Source organism: Callionymus lyra, chromosome 19, assembly GCF_982586985.1.
Source record: "Callionymus lyra chromosome 19, fCalLyr1.hap1.1, whole genome shotgun sequence".
Classification (NCBI taxonomy): Eukaryota; Metazoa; Chordata; class Actinopteri; order Syngnathiformes; family Callionymidae; genus Callionymus; species Callionymus lyra.
Window position 1 is genome coordinate 5,365,124 of NC_141836.1, and position 22,840 is coordinate 5,387,963.

The 22,840-nt window shown below is 39.6% G+C and overlaps 2 protein-coding genes across 8 annotated transcripts; one reads left to right on the forward strand and one right to left on the reverse strand.

Annotated features, from left to right (window-relative positions):
* Window positions 1-168: 168 nt before the first annotated feature.
* bcas1 (brain enriched myelin associated protein 1) lies at window positions 169-16,326 on the reverse strand. Of its 6 annotated transcripts, none has more exons than XM_087782497.1 (14): window positions 16,193-16,326; window positions 16,063-16,122; window positions 15,503-15,551; window positions 14,360-14,517; window positions 6,515-6,574; window positions 5,787-5,822; window positions 4,486-4,674; window positions 4,368-4,394; window positions 4,283-4,306; window positions 4,128-4,196; window positions 3,263-3,301; window positions 2,895-3,017; window positions 2,624-2,839; window positions 169-1,752 (listed from the first exon to the last, which is right to left on the reverse strand). In XM_087782497.1, the coding sequence occupies exons 2-14, from the start codon at window positions 16,099-16,101 to the stop codon at window positions 1,672-1,674; spliced, it is 1,110 nt and encodes a 369-aa protein (XP_087638623.1). In that variant the 5' UTR covers window positions 16,102-16,122; window positions 16,193-16,326; the 3' UTR covers window positions 169-1,671. The 6 variants fall into 6 exon arrangements, with proteins under 6 accessions (XP_087638623.1, XP_087638622.1, XP_087638624.1 ...); XM_087782496.1 differs by having other exon boundaries at window positions 2,895-3,020; window positions 16,193-16,325; XM_087782498.1 differs by lacking the exon at window positions 5,787-5,822 and having other exon boundaries at window positions 2,895-3,020.
* Window positions 15,115-22,650, forward strand: pfdn4 (prefoldin subunit 4). 2 transcript variants are annotated; one of them, XM_087782504.1, is made up of 4 exons: window positions 15,115-15,135; window positions 19,527-19,634; window positions 21,311-21,454; window positions 22,353-22,650. In XM_087782504.1, the coding sequence occupies exons 1-4, from the start codon at window positions 15,130-15,132 to the stop codon at window positions 22,488-22,490; spliced, it is 396 nt and encodes a 131-aa protein (XP_087638630.1). In that variant the 5' UTR covers window positions 15,115-15,129; the 3' UTR covers window positions 22,491-22,650. The 2 variants fall into 2 exon arrangements, with proteins under 2 accessions (XP_087638630.1, XP_087638628.1); XM_087782502.1 differs by lacking the exon at window positions 15,115-15,135 and adding an exon at window positions 18,007-18,105.
* Window positions 22,651-22,840: the final 190 nt, after the last annotated feature.

The window sequence follows — 22,840 nt, forward strand, 5'->3', positions numbered from 1 at the left end:
GATACTTTTATCTTTGGTAATAAATCTTGAAGTTATACCTTTTTATATGTTTCAAAATAAAATATTTTTCTTCAACTTTGAGAAAATTAAACAAGCGAAAACCTTCGATATATACATATATAAATGAGGTAATAAATCACCCTCCTGCCTCAGAAAGACACACAATCACACGTTTATTTATTGTCTTTAATTCAACAGGTATTAACAAACAGAGACCAATTGAGCAAACGTTAGAAACACAAACACCAGGACAGACAAAGACAGAACCACGTTCTCGGTGATTCTTGTTCCGTGAACAGACGCACACGTGCGCAACAGAAAACAACTAAACCACACATGTTAATCTTCACTAATACCCATTTTAACCCTTTAATACTTGCGTTAATAAACATTTAAGTGCCGTTGACATCCCACAGCCTTTTCGAACATAAACATTCGTCTTGCATCCAGTGTTTTGGTTATTATTTCTAAATAAATGACATTTAAAAAATGAAAAGAAAAGAAGATGGAACTGGTTATTTATACACCCAGACATCCTGTTAGATATATACTCATCATTTATATGCATTATTAATTGAGTTTATAGACACTGACCACTGCGGACACTTTACTCTGCGATCCTGATTCATTGTAGTTTTTTTGTTTGTTATATTTCTTGAAAGTTTTCTCTTGGAAACAAAAATGGCCGACGACGATGAAAAGTAGCAACAAATAAGTCTCTGGACATAAATATAGTAGCGTGACGTTAGTTTTAATAGAGTATTTGAAACATATCTTTAGGTCTAATGCAGCGTCAAACTCAATCACACGAGGGGCCAAAATGATTCTTATTTCAAATATATATATATATATATTTTAATTATTTAACCTTAATTTGTCCAAATCGCTTGTAAGTATTTGTCTGTTGCTAAAGCGTTAGCAAGTAGCTCATGTTGCTGCAGTAGCTCCTGAATCAGGTTGTGATGTTACATTTCCCCACAATTATAATTATAATATCACAGTTTTTCTGCGATATTACTAATGGAAGTCGTTTAATAGGTAAGTCAAGTATTTATTGTTTATTTTTAAATCATTAAATGTGTCGGTTCTTAACATGTAAAACGTTGTCAATGCTAGCAGCGAAGCTAACTAGCATCCCTTCACTAGCCACAGGAAAATAGCGCTCACAGACTTTATCATAAACTGTTTCATGGAATGACATTAAACTTGGTAAAAGTTGGAGTTCCAAAAACTATTAAAAAATGGTTAAAACTTTTTTTTTAAACTGTTGCATTTGATAGATTTTAGCTGTTAGCTAATGGCGGCGTTTAGCTAGTGTGATAGCAAGCTAATGTAGCTAACAAGGTTTGCTGCACTGCTACTTTAAAAGCCATCTTTAAATACTGGAATATAGAAGTATTTGGTCCCTTGCGAGTCGAAAAGAAATGAAGTAAGTGTGTCAAGTTAGACGGTTGGTTTCTTCAACAGTACTGTTACTTTTGTTCTGTGTCACTTATCATTGTATTTTGTGTGAAAATGGATTATAGTATACATCTGTATATGCCACTGAGTACTTTAAGTTTACACGATGAAGTTGTTAATCAGAGATTGATGCAGGAAAGTAAAGATGGAGTGTGGAAGCTGAGATCCAGGGAAATATGTACAAGAGGGATTTTGATTTTGATTCTGGTCTCATTTGCTCTTTTCAGCCGCTCCAGCAACGGGCGCTGACTCCGTCTGGATCCCTGCGTCCGTGGAGTTCCGTTTCTGGCTCTGCAGGGAAACAAGAAGATCCTGAACGTGAGTCTTTTCACAACATATTGATGATCAGAAAGTGATCAAATCAATTCATGCTTTGTTTATTTTTTAACTAGAAGGGATCACAAGTTATATAAGATCTTCATCACTACATTTGATTCATCTTTTTTTAAATTACTTTTACATATTGTATTTAATAATAATGATAATAATTATTAAAGACAGATTAAAAACAACAGCTAAAAAGACTAGTATAGTAGGACGGTTAGCGAGGTTCAAAAGTTAAAACCTAAAAGATAGAACATGAATTTGTAGGTGAGTTTTAAAAACACTATTGTTGTTTCTCCACATATTTGAGATAGAATGGCAAAGATAAGATTATGTTGATGCTCCATGTAAATAGTTTGGTACATTTTTGACATGCTTTACATACCTACATTAATGATTAATACATTTTTTAAGATGCGATCGTTTTTAAATCATTTTATGAATATTAATTATGATTTAATAAATATTTTCTTGGAGTGATGATGATGTTTGACGTAATCTAATTTCCCTTTTCTTGGTTTGATTATAAAAACCATAATAAATAAATCATTTCATTCATAAAACACACAAGGACATCATAAAGACCGATCTAAAAACAACAGGAGTTACAAAAAAAGATACACAAGTTAAAAAAGGTATTTAAAGGGAACCACAAAACATGATGTTTTTGATGTGTGAATATGTCTGGTTGCTTCTCCATTGTATACATGCAAGCAGTCTTTTGAAAACGAGGTGCATTTGAACATTTTAAGCAAAATTGACTAAAATAATTGACGATAAACCGTCAAAGTTGATGATTATCTGCTGCCATCTAGTGGACAGTCAGAGCGGAGCTCACCAGATTCTTGAAGAACAAACCAATGGAGTTCCTTTTCTCCAGTTTCTTGGGGTGATTCACGACAGCCTCTGCAGCCTGCGGAGGTGCAGGAGCTGGTTTGACTTCTACGGGAGGTCCTGGAGACTTGACTGCTACTTTGGGTGATTCTTTCGCCTTCGTCGCCGGAGCTGGTTCTGGTGCCGGGGCTGATTGGGTCGCCTTGATAGGTCCAGTGGGCTGAAAAAGAATCTGTCACTCACAGACCTCCAGCTCGACTGATCATTAATATTACCTTGATTTTGAAGAACTCCATGAAGGAGAATTTCACATTTTCAAGCTTCTCCTCCAGGACAAGTGCGGGCGGTTCTGGTTTGGCAGCAGCTTCCAGGGTCCCGGTTTTTGATGGATCCACCTTCTTCTGGTTCACGACAAAAGAAAAGGTACACGATAATTAACATTTGAATTGAAAAGTTTGTTTAGGGAAAGAGCCGCCACCTTCACATGAAGATACGTCAGATAAGAAGAAGAACCTCATGAGCCCAGATGTGTAGAACCAAACACCCAATAGTCTTGACTGTAGAGTCACTGTAGCCCAGAACCACCAAAGTGTTTTTTTTCTACCAAAAGCCGACTCACTTCCAGGAGAGTTTAATAAATTACCTCATCATCCGCTACAAACTGTGAAGCCACTTCTACAACCTGTGACGAATAATACATCCATTGTTTGTTACTAAAATTAATATCATTATATTTTAATTTTAATTTTAAAATACTTTTAATTTAATAACAACAAATAAGAAATATATATATATATTAGGGGTGTGTATCGGCTTAAGTTGGAGATACGATACGCATCAGGATACATGGGCGACAACACAATATATTGTGACAGTTTAGGAACAATTATATTATATTATTATATATTATATATGTGTTGTATTGTCGAGTACTTGACTCTGGTGTTGTAGTATTTACAGACCACATGACTCTTGACTAAGTTCTAACTAATTTCATTTGTTTTAAAATATGTCCTAAAATCAGCTTTAAAAGCTGCTGGAGGCGACTGTATCCTCTCGTCCTCAGTCATCGGTGGCATCTTGCAGCATGACGTCTGCCATCTAGTGACCGGAGGTTTTAATTACGGACCTTTAGATATAAGATAAATTAATGTTAATTGTAAATAAACATTTCTGATTTCTTTATTGAACTGTGAACCATACAATTACAATGAAAAACAAATTGAAAATGTTTGAACAAAAAAGATATAAAAATGTATCTTAAATAGCGATAGAACCTTTTAGAAATAACACGAATGAATATCACCCCTAATATACATATGCAACAACATTAATTAAAATGTTTGGTTTTAAGTTGTTAAGTTTAAGGTAATAATGGAAACTATTTTTATATATTTGTATTTAAATATTTCAACCTAATAACAAATGGTCTTTCAAGCTGACATATCAAATTGTCTTTATTAACTTTATAAAAGAAGAGTGACGACGTGGGTCAAGGTCATGGTTACCTTCTCTACAATCTGCACCACGTCCATCTGATCTGCTGACGCCTGCTGAGGTTCTACCTCTGATCCGGCCTGAGCGCATGTTTAGAGCGAGTACAACACTTCAGTTTAGATCCTGATATTAAGAAAACAAACCCCCTTGAACACCAGTCTTTTACCTGTGCGGCCTCGACCGTCGTCTCCTGAGGGGGAAACTCGGTGGTTATTTTCAAATCATGGCTAAATGAATTGATGCTCAGTTACCTTTGGCTCCACCAGATCTTTTAGTATCTGCGGGGAAGGTGAGTGTTAGTGGAGGCTAAGAGTTCATCCTAAGATCGTTAGTGTCGTCGCAAGGAAGTCACGCTTTGCTCAGGTTTACCTTTGAGGAAAAGAAACTGCTCAGGGAGACTTTGGGAGCTTTTACTTTCCCGGACAAGGTGGCTTTGGAGTCGAGTTTGGGGGAATTTTTAGCGGCCGCCTCGCCTTTGATTTCCGTCCTGGGCGGCTCCGGGGGGGGCGGCGGGGGGATGGTCATGCCTTTGGAGGGCGCAGGTGGATCTGACGCAGCCTGTCGTGTAGAAGAATGACATCAGTTCACCTGTCAAGGTTGTGTCAAGAGGATCTGAACTTTAACCTGGTCAATGAAAACTATAGTAACAGCTTCAAATGTTAATTCATTCTTTTTCTCACACTATTCTACCTGAGAGGAAGTGGACACCCTGGAAAGGGCTCCAGACCTTCACAGGACACATTTTAACAGACAACACACATGTTTTAATGTCATCAATTGATCAGATATAGTATTAAATACAGACTTATTCACCCGCGCTGCAGGAAGGAAAGATTTGGCTTCTTAAAACAATTTCCCAAAGGAGACCTCCTGAGGGATCAATAAAGTTTTACCTTACCTTTTTACCTTACCTTAAAATATAAAGAAGTTTTAATTTGTTTTTTAAACTCTCTCTCTCCACTTCTGTACTTCTGTATTGTGTTTTCACTTTACTACTTATATTCCCACAATGTAAATGTGTGTGATTATTATAATTGTATTTTTATTTTGACTTTTCAGCACAGTTTTTCTAATGTAATGTGTATTTATGTTCCTTATTTATTCATGTTTTTCTTCTGTGAAGCTTCTGCTGTATCAACCCAAATAAAGGAATATCTTATCTTATCTTATTTTCATCTATTCCAGGCCAATGTGACGCAGACTTGAGCCACAAAGGATCAGAAGGAAGTCACATCAAGAGTCTTGCTCAAGAAGAACTAGAAAGCCACGACCAAAAGAGAGGAAATGTGAGTTTATATTTTATTCTTCTTTATACATAGGAGGCATGTAAAGTCACATGCTATTGAATAAGCCTTTATTAATTTATTTTATCATATTTATTTTGATTTTTAAACGTGTCATAATGGATAGATTAGATAGTTTTTAACAATTAAATTCTGTAGAAACTAGAAACTATGTGTGTAAACCCATCAAAACTAGCAAGAAATCATAAACAAATCTAAAAAATCGGAACATTAAATCAGATTATAAGTCGCACGCTGCAGATGTGACACTGATGTTCAGTCACACAGCGCTCTCACAGTGTGTTTTTGTCATTAGTGAAATGCACAATGATGCATCAAAATGATTTAATTGAAAAACAAAAAGGATGTTATTGATGACTTGCTCACAGTTGAAGGTGCCGCAGGCTCGTTTCCCGTCTCAGGCTGCTCAGCAACACAAGAGAGAAAGCAGCGGTTGATGAAGGTTAAATAATGAAGCAACAAAAACAAAACGAGGTCCAGAAAATAAGCTGAACGAGTTGTGTGTGATGAAGCCTGGAAAGAGGGATTAGTGTGTGCAGTGCAGACATTCACCACTTGGGGTCACCATTTATACAGTTTTCTCTTACGTGTTATACAGTAAATTTAAATATAAAACAGTGTGCATTTAACTGACCGACTTGGGGACGATAAAGGGGATTTGTTTGTAACGAGAACATTTAAAACAGTATATATTTTAAGAAAATAACTAGTTTTGTAATTGATTAAATATACGTTAAAGCATCAACATGCAGCTCAAGGTATGATGAACTACTCAAAGACGTTTCTTTTTAATCAGAAAATACATCTTTAAGTGACACAACTAAATAATTTCCTAATGCTTAGGGATGTAAATATGTTGCATTTGAGTATGAAAATAGAAATTTGAGTGATATACATGTGTGTGTGTGTGATACAGTTATTACAAGATGCATTAGTATATTTTGTGTTTTGTGTGTTTATTTATAAATGGAGACACTAGGTTGGACTAATGATTGCATGAAGCATTTAAAGTACAAGTAATGAATGTAAGTGAAACATGTAAACAAGCAGCAAGAAGAGGCAAACAATCACAAATGTTAAAGAACTGGATCAACCTTAGCTCGTGACGCTGCCGGAGAAGCTGATTCTTTGTTGGATGATTTAGTTGGAATGGTCTGTGGGACAGAAGGAAAAACTCATCGTTTAAAAGAAACAATCATCATTTTTTCAAGTTGAGCTTCTTTATTATAACTGAAGATGTACATTTATGGAGTTTTAATGACTACAAAGCCTCAAAATATCCTTAAAGTTGCAGATTTAAAAGATAAGACATGAACTTATATGTCAGACAGAAAACCCAATGAACAATAAGTTATTCACTTCTGAATCAAGAAGGTTGAAATGAAAATAGGAGCCGTGTAAAGAACATCATCACTGAATGTTCCAGTTGTGTTTTCCTGACTGGAGTTGCCAGTGTTTGACTTCCTAATGTAAGCTACACAGCCAAATGATCAGCGCAGCAAGACAGGGTTCTTTCATGGGGCACAGAAACGGGCCCATTATGATACACTAGCTGGCGCACACTGGCGACCCTGACTGAGCAAGTGCTCGCTCAGTGTGACCGCCATTGTCTTCTGGCGATGGCGTAGGCCTGCCCTCGCTTTATCTTTCACAGAACCTCCAGGAACACAAACTGGCCTTGTGAGCTCACGGCTCCGGGACCAACAATGGGCCACCACATTCCCACATGTTCCGAGCCTTGATGACGGCAGGAGCTCTGGACGGGTCCAAAAGTCAGCATGATGAAGACCAAATACATAAGGAGGGTTTGATTTTTTTTTAAGCTCTAAGGCCTCACGCTCAGCCTGTTATCAAATAAAGTGACAAGTGTGTCAGCAAAGCTTTAACTGGAAGTCACACTGTGCAACATTAAAGCTGTCAGCAGCTCACAGTTGATCCACATCTGTTCAGGGAAACTTGAATTTGTTTTAGAACCGGATTTAATGATTTGTTAAACGCTAGTTTTTTTCACGTCAGCTGCTACGACTGTGTGGTTCTGAGACACATCACTAGATGACTGGATCATCTAGATTATCGACAGCTTTCAGGTTCGACCTTCTCAATTCTTCAGTCGTGATCTACTCTGAATCTTTGCCGGACGACTGAGCTCTTTGAGTCACGAGTCAGTTGAGGTGCTCCTCACATGTCCAGAAGGGTGGAGGCCCTGGCACAGACCCAGGACACGCTGAAGAGATTAACGTTTTCCCAGCGAGCTGAGACACACCTTGAATGACACCAGAGGAGCCCCTCCCTCCCCCCACCTGATCCCAGATCCGATTCCAAAAACTAAAACTCTTGTGGACGACAAATCTTAAAGCGTTAAATTTTACGGAAGCTCACTTTTCCTTTTTTTTTTACTAAACCAAACATAATTTTGACAATTTTTTATTAACTGTTGAACCATTAGCTAAGTCTTTAATATTTAAATTGCACGTTTAATTTGATGCATTCAAGTGATGACAATGAATATTTAACATTCAAATGGGTTTATTATTGTGATATAATCTTTAAATTGTGACTTTTAAAACTAAATAAAGCTGAGCAACACTACTTCATAGAGACACGTCTTCTTAGAAATATGATTCTATTAAACTATTAAAGTAGATCACAGACGTTAAATAACAACACTACATACTTACGACTTCAACATATTGTCCCACAATATCAACAAGCAGACACGCAACCTTTCAAAGAAAACATGCCGAAGACTTACGAGTGACTTCAAGAAGTTCATAGCTGGATCCTTCGCCGAGTTACCTCCGTACGACTGGAATATTGGCGGAGCCTCGCTCTCCCGACAACGTTACTAAAAGCCTGGGAGGACGCAGCGGAGGACGTGCCGGCAGCAAGTGTCTTTCTTAATCGCAGCATTGATGAGATGCGAGCACAATTCCATACATGCCTCTGCCTACTCAGCGCTTTGTCAACAATCAGCCTTTTATGAGCGTGTGTGTGTGACGCCCACACTCATTGATATTCAAAAATGTGTGACAGTTATGTCGCAGCAGAGAGATGTCGGAATAAGTTTGTAATACGACTCAGGACTCATGTGACCTTTGACACCATAAGAATGACGGCGAACAATCGGCTCTTTTTGATCATATTTCCTTCAGGATTCATTGTTGCATCAAGGAACAAGTTTCTACAAAATGTTCTACATTTTTTAGTGTCAATATAAGTCAATATTCTTTGTCAATCAGCAATATTATAAATCCACCTTTTCATGACACACACTTTATTGATGCGTCATCATGACTGTGTCCTTGATTTTCAGAGACTTCTGTGTTGGTCTCTGTTTTCTTGACCTTTTAAGTATATATTTTATTGAATATTGTTTTGATTGTTTAAGCTCTTTGTGACCCTGGTCTGGTAAAACGCTCGATATAAATATATAAATATAAATTACTTACTTATTAAGTTACAAAACAAAAGTAAAATCTGTATTCATTGTTCATCGATTAAATAATTTAAAAACATTATTTCAATCTAGCATAACATTTGGTGCAATAAAGTGATAATGAATTATGAAATAAATCATCTGAAAGGGTTGATTATGGTAATATAATCGTAAAATGATGACTGCGATAATTTGTTAGCAGCAATTATGTATTAATGCAAATATCATCTTGATAGTGGAAATAAAACCAATAACCACCCAAGTCTAAATGTAGACACTTTTTATAAATGTATATATTTCACATTAAAGACTGATACTTCTGGAAGACAAGAAGCAGATCACAGAGGTAAAATAAGAACACGGTGCATACATTTGATTGATCTTTATCTGTAACATATTGTTCCACATTATCAAATATCAGACACGTAACCTTTCAAAGCAAACATGCAGATGCTAGTGACTTTCAAGAAGTTCATAGCTGGATCTGAAATCTCAGCGAACAAGAGGTTACGAGAGCGGCGTCCATTATGTACGTAATAATGGCTTCACTCCTTCTCCAGCCAGCTTTAATCACTTTGTTTCTACAACGAGTCCCTTAAAGGTTGAGACGTCCCGGATTGATGACGCGCGGTGACAAACCTTGAAGATTGACTAATCCCCATAGTGGCCGTGGTCATGGTAAACAAGATTTAATCTCCAGAAAAACATAGTTTTCAGTGGGCAGGGCTTAGCATCATTTTCTAATGTCAATATTTCAATGAAAAGAGACACAGACAGATCACAACAACACAAACTTAAATCAACACATTAGTTGCTCTTCAATAAAGTACTAAATGTATTATGTTGGATTTTTTTTCCAACAATAGGGATACTTAACCTTTTTTAAATGTTGCACCTTATTTATTATATTGCACTTTTTCCGGATTTATTTAGGGTTTTTCAGGTTATTGTTGTACTTTTGAGAGAGTCGATTTATTTATATTTTCTCTCTTCTTAATGTGTTGCTACTGACTACTTTCTAACTAAGCATTTGTGTGTTCGTTCGTTCATTTTTCGTTCATTTCATTTACTGTATATATATTTTTATCATCACAGGAGCTCACAATATTTGATGGTCTGCTGCTCATGTTGTTGTGGTCTATGAAGTCTATCTCAGGAGTAGGAGTAAGAAGACTTTATAAAGACAGGAATAAAGAATTATTAGTTAAAAATATATATATATAACAGGAACATACTGATTTATTTATTTCAGAAAAAAATATCAATGCAATCCTCATGTTTTCTTTATTATCATGATCAGTTAACAAAACATACAGATAGAAGACGATTGTCAGCTGTTATTCCTGAACTAAAAACAGTATAAAGGTCTGTTATTAGTTTTCTGTCTACAAAATACAAGTGGAATGGCAGCAAAACACAAACCCGTTAATTGACGACTATACATTAGCCGAGGTCATGGTGCTCCTATAGCGGGTCCTGTGTATTTTAATACTGAAAAATACATGTTTGATCGTGGCTCAGACGAATGACAGCGTTCTTATATGGGGGCGACGTGGAGGGTCAGAGTGATGGTGTATCCCAGCGACGTGATCTCCAAGTCCTGAAGCTTGTAGAAAGATTCTTCAACAACGGACGTGCACGCCGACCGCAGCTTCATCAGCAGCGTGTTGACGAAAACGGGCGACGTGTTGCCCGTTGGCTTCTCTTCTGCCTTCGCCTTCTTCTCGTCGGGGTGGGTTACCACTAAAGTCTCGATGAAGGGTTGAACGCACGTGGCTACCGTCTTCACCAAGGTCGCCAGTTCGGAACCGTTGGAGTCGCTCACTCCGTTGACGATGGTCGATATGCTTGACACTCTCTTGACTTCGGGGCGACTCGGGGTCACATCCACGGAGTCTGACGAGGTCTCTTCGCCACTCAGCTCCTCCACGATGTTTTCGATCACCTCCAGGTTCTCCTCGATGGCTTCCACGATGGACTCGACAATGTTCTCCAAAAAAGATGCATTTTTTGGATCGGACAGTTCTTCACTTAGTTCACAGTCCCAAATATCTTTAACTTCCTCCCGAGTTGTTGGTTCCTGGACGGTGTTTTCTACTTCTTCAGATGAGACCTCCTCAGGTATTTCAGCAGATACATCATCACTAAAGAACATCTCAACAGTTGTTGGCTCAGTTGTGATGATCACACTCTCTACTTCATTTTCCGCTTGATCTTCAATGTTCTTCTCTGCTGAAACACTCCCGAGTTCCTCCACAAAGTTCTCGATTGCCTCCAGGTTCTCCCCGATAGCTTCAACAATTGACACAACAATATTTTCCAAAACCTGCGTAGTTCCATTATCTTCATTTTCGACGTCACTGGTTGCACCATCTCCTGACTGACATTCCTCTGGTTCCTGTGTTTCTTTGATGTTCTCGATGGTGGAGTCTGCTTCATCAACATCTGGATCTGCAGTCATTTCTTCAGATAAAAAAGAGATGGCCTCTTCATCGGCTTCCTTCCTCATCATGGTTGTTCCTAATTCAACTTGTTGCTGTGGATTTGCAGGGCTAGACAGTTCCGCAGATACATCATCACTAAAGAGCTCAACAGTTGTTGGCTCAGTTGTGATGATGACACTCCCTGCTTCTTTTTCCGCTTGATCGTCAACGTTCTTCTCTTCTGAAACACTCCCAAGTTCCTCCACAAAGTTCTCAATTGCCTCCAATTTCTCCCCGATAGCGTCGACAATTGACACAAGAATGTTTTCCAAAACCTGCGTAGTTCCATTATCTTCATTTTCGACGTCACTGGTTGCACCATCTCCTGACTGACCTTCCTCTGGTTCCTGTGTTTCTTTGATGTCCTTGATGGTGGAGTCTGCTTCTTTGATTTCATCTGGAGTCATTTCTTCAGATAAAAAAGAGATGGCCTCTTCATCGGCTTCCTTCCTCATCATGGTTGTTCCTACTTCAACTTGTTGCTGTGGAAATAGTGGACTAGACAGTTCCGCAGAGAGCGGCACGAACACCTCCGCAGAAATCAGATCTTCCTTCAGAGGGCAAAGGTCATCACGTGCCAGGGGCTCTTGGGAAGTGAGGCGGCAAGTTCCCAGTGCCTGGCAGAGCGACTCAATAGCCTCCTCCGGTATGTCCTTCATAACAGCCTCGTCGTCCACTGGACCTTCACTGATCTCATCTGAGGTGAGGATAGAATCCAGCTCTGCAATAATATCCATGGAAAGATCTCCTGTGCTTTCCCTCACAGCTCTGTCGTCACATTGACCTGTGACTGGTTGAAACTGTGTCGCTGTTGTCTCAGTAATGCTCTCATTGGTAGTATGAAGAGATACACCTGGAACCTCCTGAGCCTCAGGGACCTGCACTACACATTGAGCGTCATCTTCAACCGTACTCAAGTCACCGGTGCGTTTTGGTGTTTCATCTAAAACCATCCGTACGATCTCCTGCATCGTGAATCCAAGATGCCCCATCTCAGAGGTCTGCATCTCTGGTGGTGTCACCTCAATGACCTCTGCCAGGGGGTCATTCCATCCTCCATCTGCCCCAAACTCATGCATTGACTCCATCTGTAGTTTCACGACGGGGAATTCTTCATTTGTTGCAGAGCATGTTGTAAACTCATCTGCAAGGATGGTCGGTCCAGAGGGTGGCACCTCTTCAGCCACACTAGTCTCCTCAAGGACGACCTCAGGGATCGTTTCCAACGCTCTCGTCTCCAACGCGTCGCCAGAGAAACCAGCCCCGCCTTTCTCGATGATGTCAGGATTGAACAAGACGGACTCTAAACCGACTGTTCCTGTGAGTCTTCTTCCCCTCGCTTCTTCGGTTTTGTTTGACTTGTCATTGTCCGCGTCTTCGGCGGACACCGTGAAAACTGCCTCGACGACGTCAGCCACCACTTTAGGAAGGTCATAGTTCATCTCAGAGAGTCCTCTGTGGCATGTCTGTCCTGTTATCTCGCCGCACGTCTGACTGCCCACGCCGTCGCACACTTCCACCCTCTCGGCTCTGAACAAAAACTGGTCACCGGTGAACGTGGGGATGACCCAACCTACAGGGTCGACCTCTCGGGTCGCGTGCGTGACTTCCGTCACCCGTGCTTCGTCGTCTTCTCCGGTCTGCGTCGCGATCTCCGCTTCGTTTTTGAAATCGGTTTGTGTTGAAATTTCAACTTTCCAGTGTTGCCATTCTTGTCCGAGGTCCTCCGAGAGCACGGCCGCGTCTCGTTCGAACATATCGGACTCCTTCATTGAAAACCAACAGTCAGACTCAAGCAACACACTTTTGAGGGTTTCCTTGGGTTAGAGCGAGCATGTTCCCAATCACGGGAAAATGGCGAAGAAAAGTTGTAAAACGGTGGTTTAGTTGTGTTAGTCTGTGACCGTTTGGTTAGTGTGTAAGTTAGGGAAGATCTCAGCTCAGGCAGAGAAGAGTTTAGTCACCATGTGAGTCAGAATAAAATGACCTTTTAGCTCATCGAAGATATCATTTTATTTTATTGCTAAACTAATATTAACTTATATTGCAACACAACTTTATTTTTATATATATTTTGACTAACCTAACAAACATTAGTTGTTATAGACTTTGTGGAAATATATATATATATTTGTATTGGAGTTTAAATGTGTTTATATTTTAAAATAATTGTTTCTTTTGTCACGTTTCTTATGGTGTGTATGTTTTAATTGAAGTGATGGAACTGGTTTCTGGAGCAAAAAAAAAACATTCTTTAAATCCTAAATATCTGGAAGTTTTGGTTCGTGTGACTTTCTGGTTCAAACGCGGCTCCCTGAACCGACTGTCAACACGGTAATCGGGTTGACACACCGCGAACGATCGTGTCAACAACCGCTCTCAGGTTAAACCCGCTCACATGATGCCGGGTGTATTGACGTGACCCGCTGAGTCTCGATTGTTCTGTTGATGACATTACTTAAGTTCAGTTATTTCCCTTCCTGTGAGAGCGTCTGATTGGCCGAGGTGATAAGATTGAGGGATTTCAAAGGTAATCAATGAGTTTCAGGCCGATAGACGGGAAGAGGATGGTTAGTAGACGAAAAGATCGAGGGTCAGTATTTCCATCTTTAAGTCAACAAGATGCCACGAGGAGAAGAATGTATCTTCGGTGTTTCATACGCTTCAAAGTTCACGAAATCTACTGATAAAGTTTAGTCGACTTCCTTATTGGGACATTTTTACCGTTTATTTGATCAATTTTAGGAAATGAAAGAAAAGTCTATAATGTGTTGCTCAACATCTTCGATCTACCAAAGCATGTTGTGGGCCCGCCCCGGGGCTTCCTCCCAGTGCAACACCTAACGAAGTAGATGTCCAAGCAACACCATGAATAAAAAGTAGAGTCAAATATTTTCTATCACCCTTCATGTCCCTGTACTGGAGACTGTAAGTAACCATCCTTTGATCCAGATTCTCACTGGAACTGAAACTTCTCATCGTGGCATTTTGTTCGGCTAAGAAAATAATTCTTCACTCACCGGTTCGGACTCGACGCTCGGAGCTCCGACGTCCGTTTCATCTGCGCCCCCTTGAGTTTGCGGGGGACCCTCTTCGACGATCACGTACTCGGGTGGAATCGACTCTTCCAGGGAAGTCACGGCCGAGGGTTCGTCAGTTGGACTGAAGCCGCCATTCGCTGGTGAATATGATAGAAAATTGTTTGACTTGTATCTCAAGTTAAGTTGCAGGGATGGGGATCAGCTCCTCTGAGTGTGTGCTAGTGAAAGCATTGAGTTATGAGGTCATGGAGTCTTTCATTTGTGACGCAGAGTAGAACCATTTTGTTACCACCAACAAGGGTGTGATCAAGGGATGGAGATGGAAAAAACAGACCCAGTATTTACGAGTTGGAAACCCTTTGTAATCCTGGCTGAGGAATCTTTTGTGAAGCTACATGTTTTTCAAAATAGACTAAACATGCTCATGATACAAGTGTCCGTCTTATACGGATTCCCTCGGGATCTGTGATTCATAATGTCCGCTCCGTCAACATCACCGTCCTCTAAAACAAACGGCAAGCGTTGACAAGGTCGCGGCGGCGTGACTCCTCAAACACTCCGAGGAAACGCCTTTGCTTTCTAAAACCATGCGGCACACCGAGGGACCCATGTTTGCACGGGAGTTAAACCAGATCACCTCTGGTCCGGCTCAGACGTGGGAACATGGTGGACAGCGTCTTCATGTCCGTCCATCTCTCCCTGACGGGGTCAAAGTTCATCTAAGGCTTTAAAGATTCTTCTGCTTGAACATGAAGGTCAGGATAGTTCATCTCCCAGGTTCCTATCTTGGATCAGATATTTGTCTTTTTGGTTTTGATTGTCTCTGTGTTGGGCTGAAGGGCGTGGACCTCCAGATGAATGCAAGGCCACCTAAATAAGACAAAGAAGGAGCTGCTCTGCCTTGAGTAGGGTTAAGTCTAAGTTAAAGATTCAAGGGTTTGTGATTGAGGGATGATTGATGAGTCCCTGAGATGTTTCTGTTCCTACTTTTGCTGACACACACAGAAGGTCCTGGTTTGAATCTCAGTGTGACTTTAGAAGTTGTCCATCTTCTTAATAAGTATATCAATGAAAACAAATGTGGGGAAACATTTTTTAAACCAGAAGACGAATCTGACTCACCAGTGAATCCGTTTGCTTTGATGGACGCGTGGCCGTTCATGGTTCCTCTCTGAGGGAAGGAAAATTGAATCAGAAAATAAAACCAAAATTGTTCAGTGAGTTTTAACAACAGGACGTTGAGTTTGATTAGTTCGGGGTAATGACGTTAACAATGGTTAGAGTAGGGAATCAAAAGTGCATTTATACATTTTTAAAGTAACACAAATGCTATTTTAACATAATTAAAACAGATAATGTGATACTATTTTAATAAAACACAATAAGTTAAATCTACTTTAAAGTAAAAGAAGTAGAGAAAATAACATATTTAATATAAGCAATAAGCAATTGTGATTATTCAAATTAATTTGAAATAATTATTGAATTATTACCGAAACAGTCAGTTATGATATGAATTAATACAATTATGATTTTTTTTCAAACATTTGGATACATTTATATCATATTTATATTCTCTAAATGATGCCTTATTTTAACATAATGACACATTTTTGACACATTAGAAATAATTCTTATACATACAGTACATCAAACTATAAGACGTAGATTAACAGATTTACCTTTTGGAGGCCTTTTGCCTTCGAATGTTCGTTTCCCATTTTTCCTGAAACGTTTTTTTCCTGAAGAAACAAAAGCTACTTCAAATATAGATCTTTATCCGTGCGAAAGCTGCTGATCAACAAGTCTTACCTTCCGAGGTCGTGACAGCTACAAAGGTGATATCCTGCTCCAGGTGTGTGTCGGTCCGAGGTCTGGTGTGCGTGTGCACCCGGGTGTTGACAGGCCTACTATATGTGTGTCTTTTAAAAGAGGGTGTGTCCGTCTGGACGGATGATTAGTTAATCACTGTCGCTCGATATCGTCAGGATTGTGAGACCATCAGGTCGATGTATTGTTGTCCACCAGTGAAGGTGACGTCGAGAGTCGTTGGAGAAGCCGTTGGTACGAATGACACTTGAGTTCACATTTAGTTCAATCATTAAGGGGTTTAAATACAACTTTATTGTTCTGAAGGTGATTACAACTATGACAAATTTATTTTTTTACAACAGAAAAAAATATTTTCGTTAAAAATGTTGTCCCAGTGGTTTAGAAATGTTTTATATTTCAGAAATAAATAAGCGGCAACAATAAAGTACTATTACTTTGTAAATACATAGATGGTCAATGTGTCCTCATGTGTCATTGTTATTGTGTTTTCTTACAGTTTGTGGGACATTATGTCCTGAGAAAGTTGTTGAGCGACTGTCTGACCTTCTCGATGCGCACGAGCTGCTTCGGATAAACACACTTATTTGTGCAGGCTTTTCCCTGATTTTCCTGGGACTTCCGTGTTTGTCTTATGTGTCTTGTCCTTGTATTGTATATACTTTTAACTGTGTATTGTTTTTGTTTACTAAAGCGCTTTGTGACCCTGGTCCAGAAAGATCTCTACAAATGACCTTCACTTACTTACGAGACATGTTTCTTTCCAACACGTCTGCTGCTGTTCTTGGAGGAGAAAGATCACTCGAGGTCCCTCAGCTGTGTGAACTCAAAAGTGCATAAAGTGGCGACCTCCCACTTCAGTGTGCGGCCACAATCAGAACTTTGTCTGGACCGAGAATTCTGTTGAATTCTTCACATTTTTATTCTCAAGTTAACCGAGAGCCCTCGTGTGATACGACAGCAAAGGTGCGGTTCGTGCATCGGAAGCGACACCTGCGTGGAGTTTTTATCTTGTCTGTGTGCAAGCCTGAGTTTCCCTAGGACACTCCGGTTTCCTCCCTCTGTCTGACTCTCAATTGTCTGAGTTCTGTGATTGACTCAGGAGAGGTCCAGCGTGTCCACGGTCTTTCGTCCCGAGAAGCTGGGATAGATTAAAAAAAAAAGAAAACTAGGAATTTCACCTGAATAATATAGCTTTATGGTGTTAAGTGTATTTTTAACACAATAGTTTGTGGTTCTTTTGTTATTGAGACGACAACACAGTCTCCATCTCCATGATTTCATTACCAACCTCTGTCTGTGCTGAGTACATGTCGTGATAAGGTCCGAATACACGTCTGATGAATGCAGCAGTGGCACTAAAGAGATTAGAAAATATATATATGTAATAAATTATATTTTAATAACAAGTTAAATTTTCATGACACTATGTTTAAAAAAGATCACAAAATTCTTCTTTGTTTAGCTTATTTGAGTCTTAAACCCTCAGGTTTTCGTCTATGGGTGGAAAAGGCTTCTTGTAATGAGTTGATATTCGTATTTGCCTTCTGTAAATTAATATAACCCTGCTTTACACATGTCTGTTGTCAATATTTGAACTTGGGTGCAGTTCTGTTTGCTGAGGAAATATTGACAGTTCAGCAGCTCCGGTTGATTTCAAAGGTTCGACCCATCTAAACAAGTGCTATTATTTAAAAAAAATAGTAACATTTGCAGGTCTATTAGAAACCGCTTGTGTTTTTCTTTCATGTCTGTTTGTAAAATAACCCATATTGAAGTTGCTGTCGGGTAGTTTGTTCTGAGTCTCGCTTGGGGGCGCTGTCGGGAGAGATCGCTTCATTACATGCTCTTCCTCTAGCGACGAAGAAGACAAGATGGCAGCCGCCGTGAAAGGAGTGAGTACAAAATAAAGCCCATATTTCAGCTTCTGCGTTGATTTTCAACTGTTGCATTTGTGACCACGAGTCGCCTCGACAGCGAGCCTTGGAAATAACGCCATGTTTTATTGAAAACACGTAAAAGAAAAGCGACCCGCCCCTTCGTGGAAGATGACAGGAGGGCGCATGCTACAGAGCAGCTAGCATGCTAACACTAGCATCTTCACTCAGAATACAAACCATAATAACATCATTAATAATATCACGTCCGAGTTAATGTGTTTATAACAATATGTTATCACATTTCCAGGAGAAGTAATGTTACATCTGAGAAGCCATTATTAGCTTCCAGACGTAAGAAACTAGCCTGCAAGTTTGACCATAAATGGAGTCGGTAATCGATTGATAATCAATCAATTAATCAATCACTTGTAAATCAAAAGGGAACGAGCCCGGCGACAAATTTAATTGCAAATCAATAAACACTCGAAAATACCTTTTCAGTTGAAAGAATGAATGATAGTATTTAAAGTTAGAGTTTAACTTGTTATTGGTTTTCATGGACTTAATTTCTGTGGCTGGTTAATTGTCAAAATAACTAATAATATTTTCGCCTCTTATCTTATTTTAATTAATATCTTTTAATTTAATTTAGATTACTATATATTTTTATTCTGTACTGTCACCACCAAAAACAACAACACTGGCAATAAACGTTTCTAATACTGAGTAATACCTGCTATTTTATATTAATATACTTGATTTAGACATGTGTCTCTGTACACGTAATAAAGTTTTGTTTATGTGTCTTATTTCTTACGCTTGTGTTCTGGAGCTTATAATCCATGCGTTTGTGTCTTCTGGTTTGGACTATTGTAACAGTTTATTTTGGTGTCTAACCAAGAAGGATTTGTCTCGCCTGGTTCTTACTTTCAGATCTATTCATGGTCAGACCTTCCATCAGTGATCTGATCCAGACTTACACCCCAGCTCGGGCTCTGAGGTCTGTGGATCAGAATCTACTGATGGTTCCTGAACACGCTTCAGGACCAGAGGAGAGAAATCCTTCCAGACTGTTGCTCCTATGCTTTGGAACGATCTTCCTCTGTGTTTGATGGATCTATTACTCCTTCAAGAAGCATATGAAGACACTTTTATTCGTGCTTTTCCTTGATTCTCTGGAAATCCTGTGTTTATCTTATGTGTCTTTGCCTTTTAGAGTTTTTAAATTTGTATGTATTTTTAACTGTGTATTTCTTTTGATTGTTCAAGCGCTTTGTGACCCTGGTCTAGAAAGACGCTTTACAAATAACTTACTTACTTACACAAGATGTTTTGGCAAGAAGAACATAAAGCTTATGCCAGCTTTAGTTACAAGATAATTACTGTACAAACCAGAAACATGGCTTATTTTTAATCTATTGTTTTGTTTCCATCAGGCAATTGAGGACGTCAACGTCACGTTCGAGGACCAGCAGAAGATCAATAAATTTGCCCGAAACACGAGTCGAGTGACGGAGCTAAAGAATGAAATCAAAACGATGAGTGTAAGTTATTTTTTGAATCGATGATTATTACGTTGTGGAAACAAAAGGAAGCTAATGTGACATTTGGGGTTGTGAACCCTGATCAATTGGTCGACTTTGTACTTTGAGTCCTTGTCACAATGCTGGGATGAAGATAACGACGGGAATATCTCATGACCTTTACATCACAGCGGAGCATTGCTGCACAACATTACTACTAAATATAATAATAATAATAATGTATTAAGTATGGATGCTCTGATCAGGTGTGTTGATCCCATATCGATCACATAGACCAACTGCTGCCCGGCCCACCTTCGCATCTGGCCCGCCCCCCTGGAAAATACCAGAGACGCATTTGAACTATTTCTTTTTATATTTAGTGCGTGATAAAAATATAAGACCCCCCCATTTTTAGGGGCTAAATATTTTTTAATAATAGTTATTATTTCGCCTACATACACTTTTTGCTCTCAAAGAAGGTCTGGTTTGAAAGATATCAACATTTCAAGGCCTGACTTTTTTATGTGAAGAATCCACAGAGGATATTTGGTTATCATTTATGTCTCAAAAAGTGTTATTTATTCCCAGACCTATTTTAAAAAGAAAAAAAAGAAAACCCAGAAAGCGTCATATGATTATGTGTGGCTTTCTGGAAACAATAAATGTGTGTGTGTGTCGTCTAAACACCCCTGTGATCGTCACCCTTTTTCTGTTACAAACTGACCCCCGATCAGAGAAGGGGAGTTATGTGGCCCTCACAGGACCCCGTACATAGACCGACTGTACATTTTTTCTCACTGCTCGGTTAAGACAAAAGCATGTTTTTACTTCAAGATAAAAAGGCACAATGCAATAACTATTCAGTCAAAAGTCCACTTGCATTTACCTGCTACCAATAACACACTCTTTTTAAAAGCTGCACAATATCAAGGCTCTCAACAGATAAGTACTTTAGAATGTCAAATAAAACGGGTAAATATATCTCACAGCATTATCAAAATGAGATAAATGGAAGTCATAAAGTCTAATGAAGGTTTCAGTTAAATAGAGTATCACATGTTACTAAATGAAAAATGCCGGAGGAGCCTAATGTTTTGGGCTTAAACAACATTTGTGCATTTAAAAAATAATAAAACCAAATATGCTATTTTCTCTTTTAAAAACCATCTGAAGACGTTGAAACAGAAAACCAGAGTATTGCGAGTAAATGATTTTTAATAAAGAGAAGCGTCTCTGCTTTTCGAGTCGTGAGTCGGTCGTTCAAATTTTACGTTTTCCCTCGAGTGTCTTCAACCACTGATGGGCGTCCAGTCGATGAATTCTATTACTTTTCGGGTTTTTGCTTCTCCTTCCGACTCGTACAAGTGTGGGCTGCACAGCATGAACCACTGGAGATCGTTTTTTGTGATCAAACGATTGGAAAGACTCTTAATAACACGTGTTTGTTTGATCATTGAAGTCAAACAGAATCAAAAGTGTCATATTTACATGTTAAATGCTACAAAAAATGACCTGCTAATGGATGTAAGATACGTGTGGACAGTTTCTAATGTTAAATTAGGTGCACGTCTGTCTTATTTATTCTGCAGTACATGTTCCCAGAGGAGTTTCACCCACTTTAGTTTCTTTAGAGTTTGACTCGGACTGAACCAGCAGCTTCATGGTCCGTAAAACTGGCTGATGCTTCTTTTCAGAAAACACTGCAGAACCTGCAGGACGCCAGCGACGACCTGATGATGCTGGACGACGACGACGTGGAGCTGATCCCCTACCAGATCGGAGAGACCTTCATCAGCCACAGCCAGGAGGAGACGCAGGAGATGCTGGAGACGGCCAAGGTCGGTGGAATCCTTTTATTAAACGGTCGAGTGAGAGAGAGTCAAATTAAAACATTCCTGCTCGCGTTTCAGAATCAGAATCAGAATCCTTTATTTGTCCCGCGAGGGGAAATTCCGTTTAAACAGCAATATACAAAAAATAAAAACACCCAGAAATAAAAATAAAATGAAAACAATCTAAATAGAATAGAATAAAAATCTGCCCTATATTATATATATACACTAACATATTTACAAAAATAACAAGAAGAAGAGGTGCTGTTAAATGTTATCTGGCTGTGTTCTTGTTGTGGAGTCTGATGGCAGCAGGGAGGAAGGACCTGCGGTACCTCTCCCTCACACACCTGGGATGGAGCATCCTATCACTGATGGAGCTCCTCAATGCCCTCAGTGTGTGCTGGAGAGGGTGAGATAAGTTCTTCCTCATGGTTTCCATGGTTTCTTCGAATCTGAGGTAAAATCTCAGAATTCTAGATATGTATTTCTACTCGTGACGCAATTATCAGGTGGTTACTATGGCAACGCTTGTCCCCACGCCGAATATTTAAACATTTTTGTTGCTACTGCGATTCCTGCTGTTTATTTTAAGCCGCACGAGTGTGATTCTGTCAAAGTCTGAGGTTGTTTAAACGTCTCGTCAGTCTGTCAGTCGCTTGACTTCACCCGCAAATCACAAAATAGAATCAACAGTAGAATTCCTCCGTGTTATCAAAGCGTCGTCTACGAAAATCTGACGCACACACGTGTACTTCACGGCTTTGCTGTAGTAGTTGAGAGTCAGTGGATCTTCTAGGTTGAGTCAGAAAATTATTTTTGATGTCACTAAACGTTTGTAAATAAAGATTGATTGAAAGACGGTCGCGGTCACGTGACTTGAGTCTGGTGTCGTCGACGGCAGGAAACGCTGGAGCGGGACGTGAAGGGCCTGGAGGAGCGAGTGTCGTCGATACAGCAGGTGCTCAGCGACCTGAAGGTGCAGCTCTACGCCAAGTTTGGGAACAATATCAACCTGGACGCCGACGACCCCGAACAGTGACCCCGTGACTCGGACTCTCTTATCTTTCGCTTCGTCTCTCGCGCCGTAGAAAGATTCACCTCCAGCGGCGGGTGAAGAAGGCGGACGTCGGAGCCGAAGGATGATCAAGCTTCATGTTCAAATGTCTAATAATCTCAATAAAAAACATCACTCAAGGCCATCGTCGTTTGGCTCTTTTGCCCTCTAGTGGCCGAGCTCGAGAACTGAATATAATAAGGTTTCAACTTCACTGAGAGTTTAGTGAGATCTTTATCTTCCCAGAGGTTTGTACATACATTTAAAGGTGCACGTCTCCTTGTGTGCGAGGCGACGCTGTGGGGCTCGTTTTAATGAGGCTTCTGCAGGAGCCG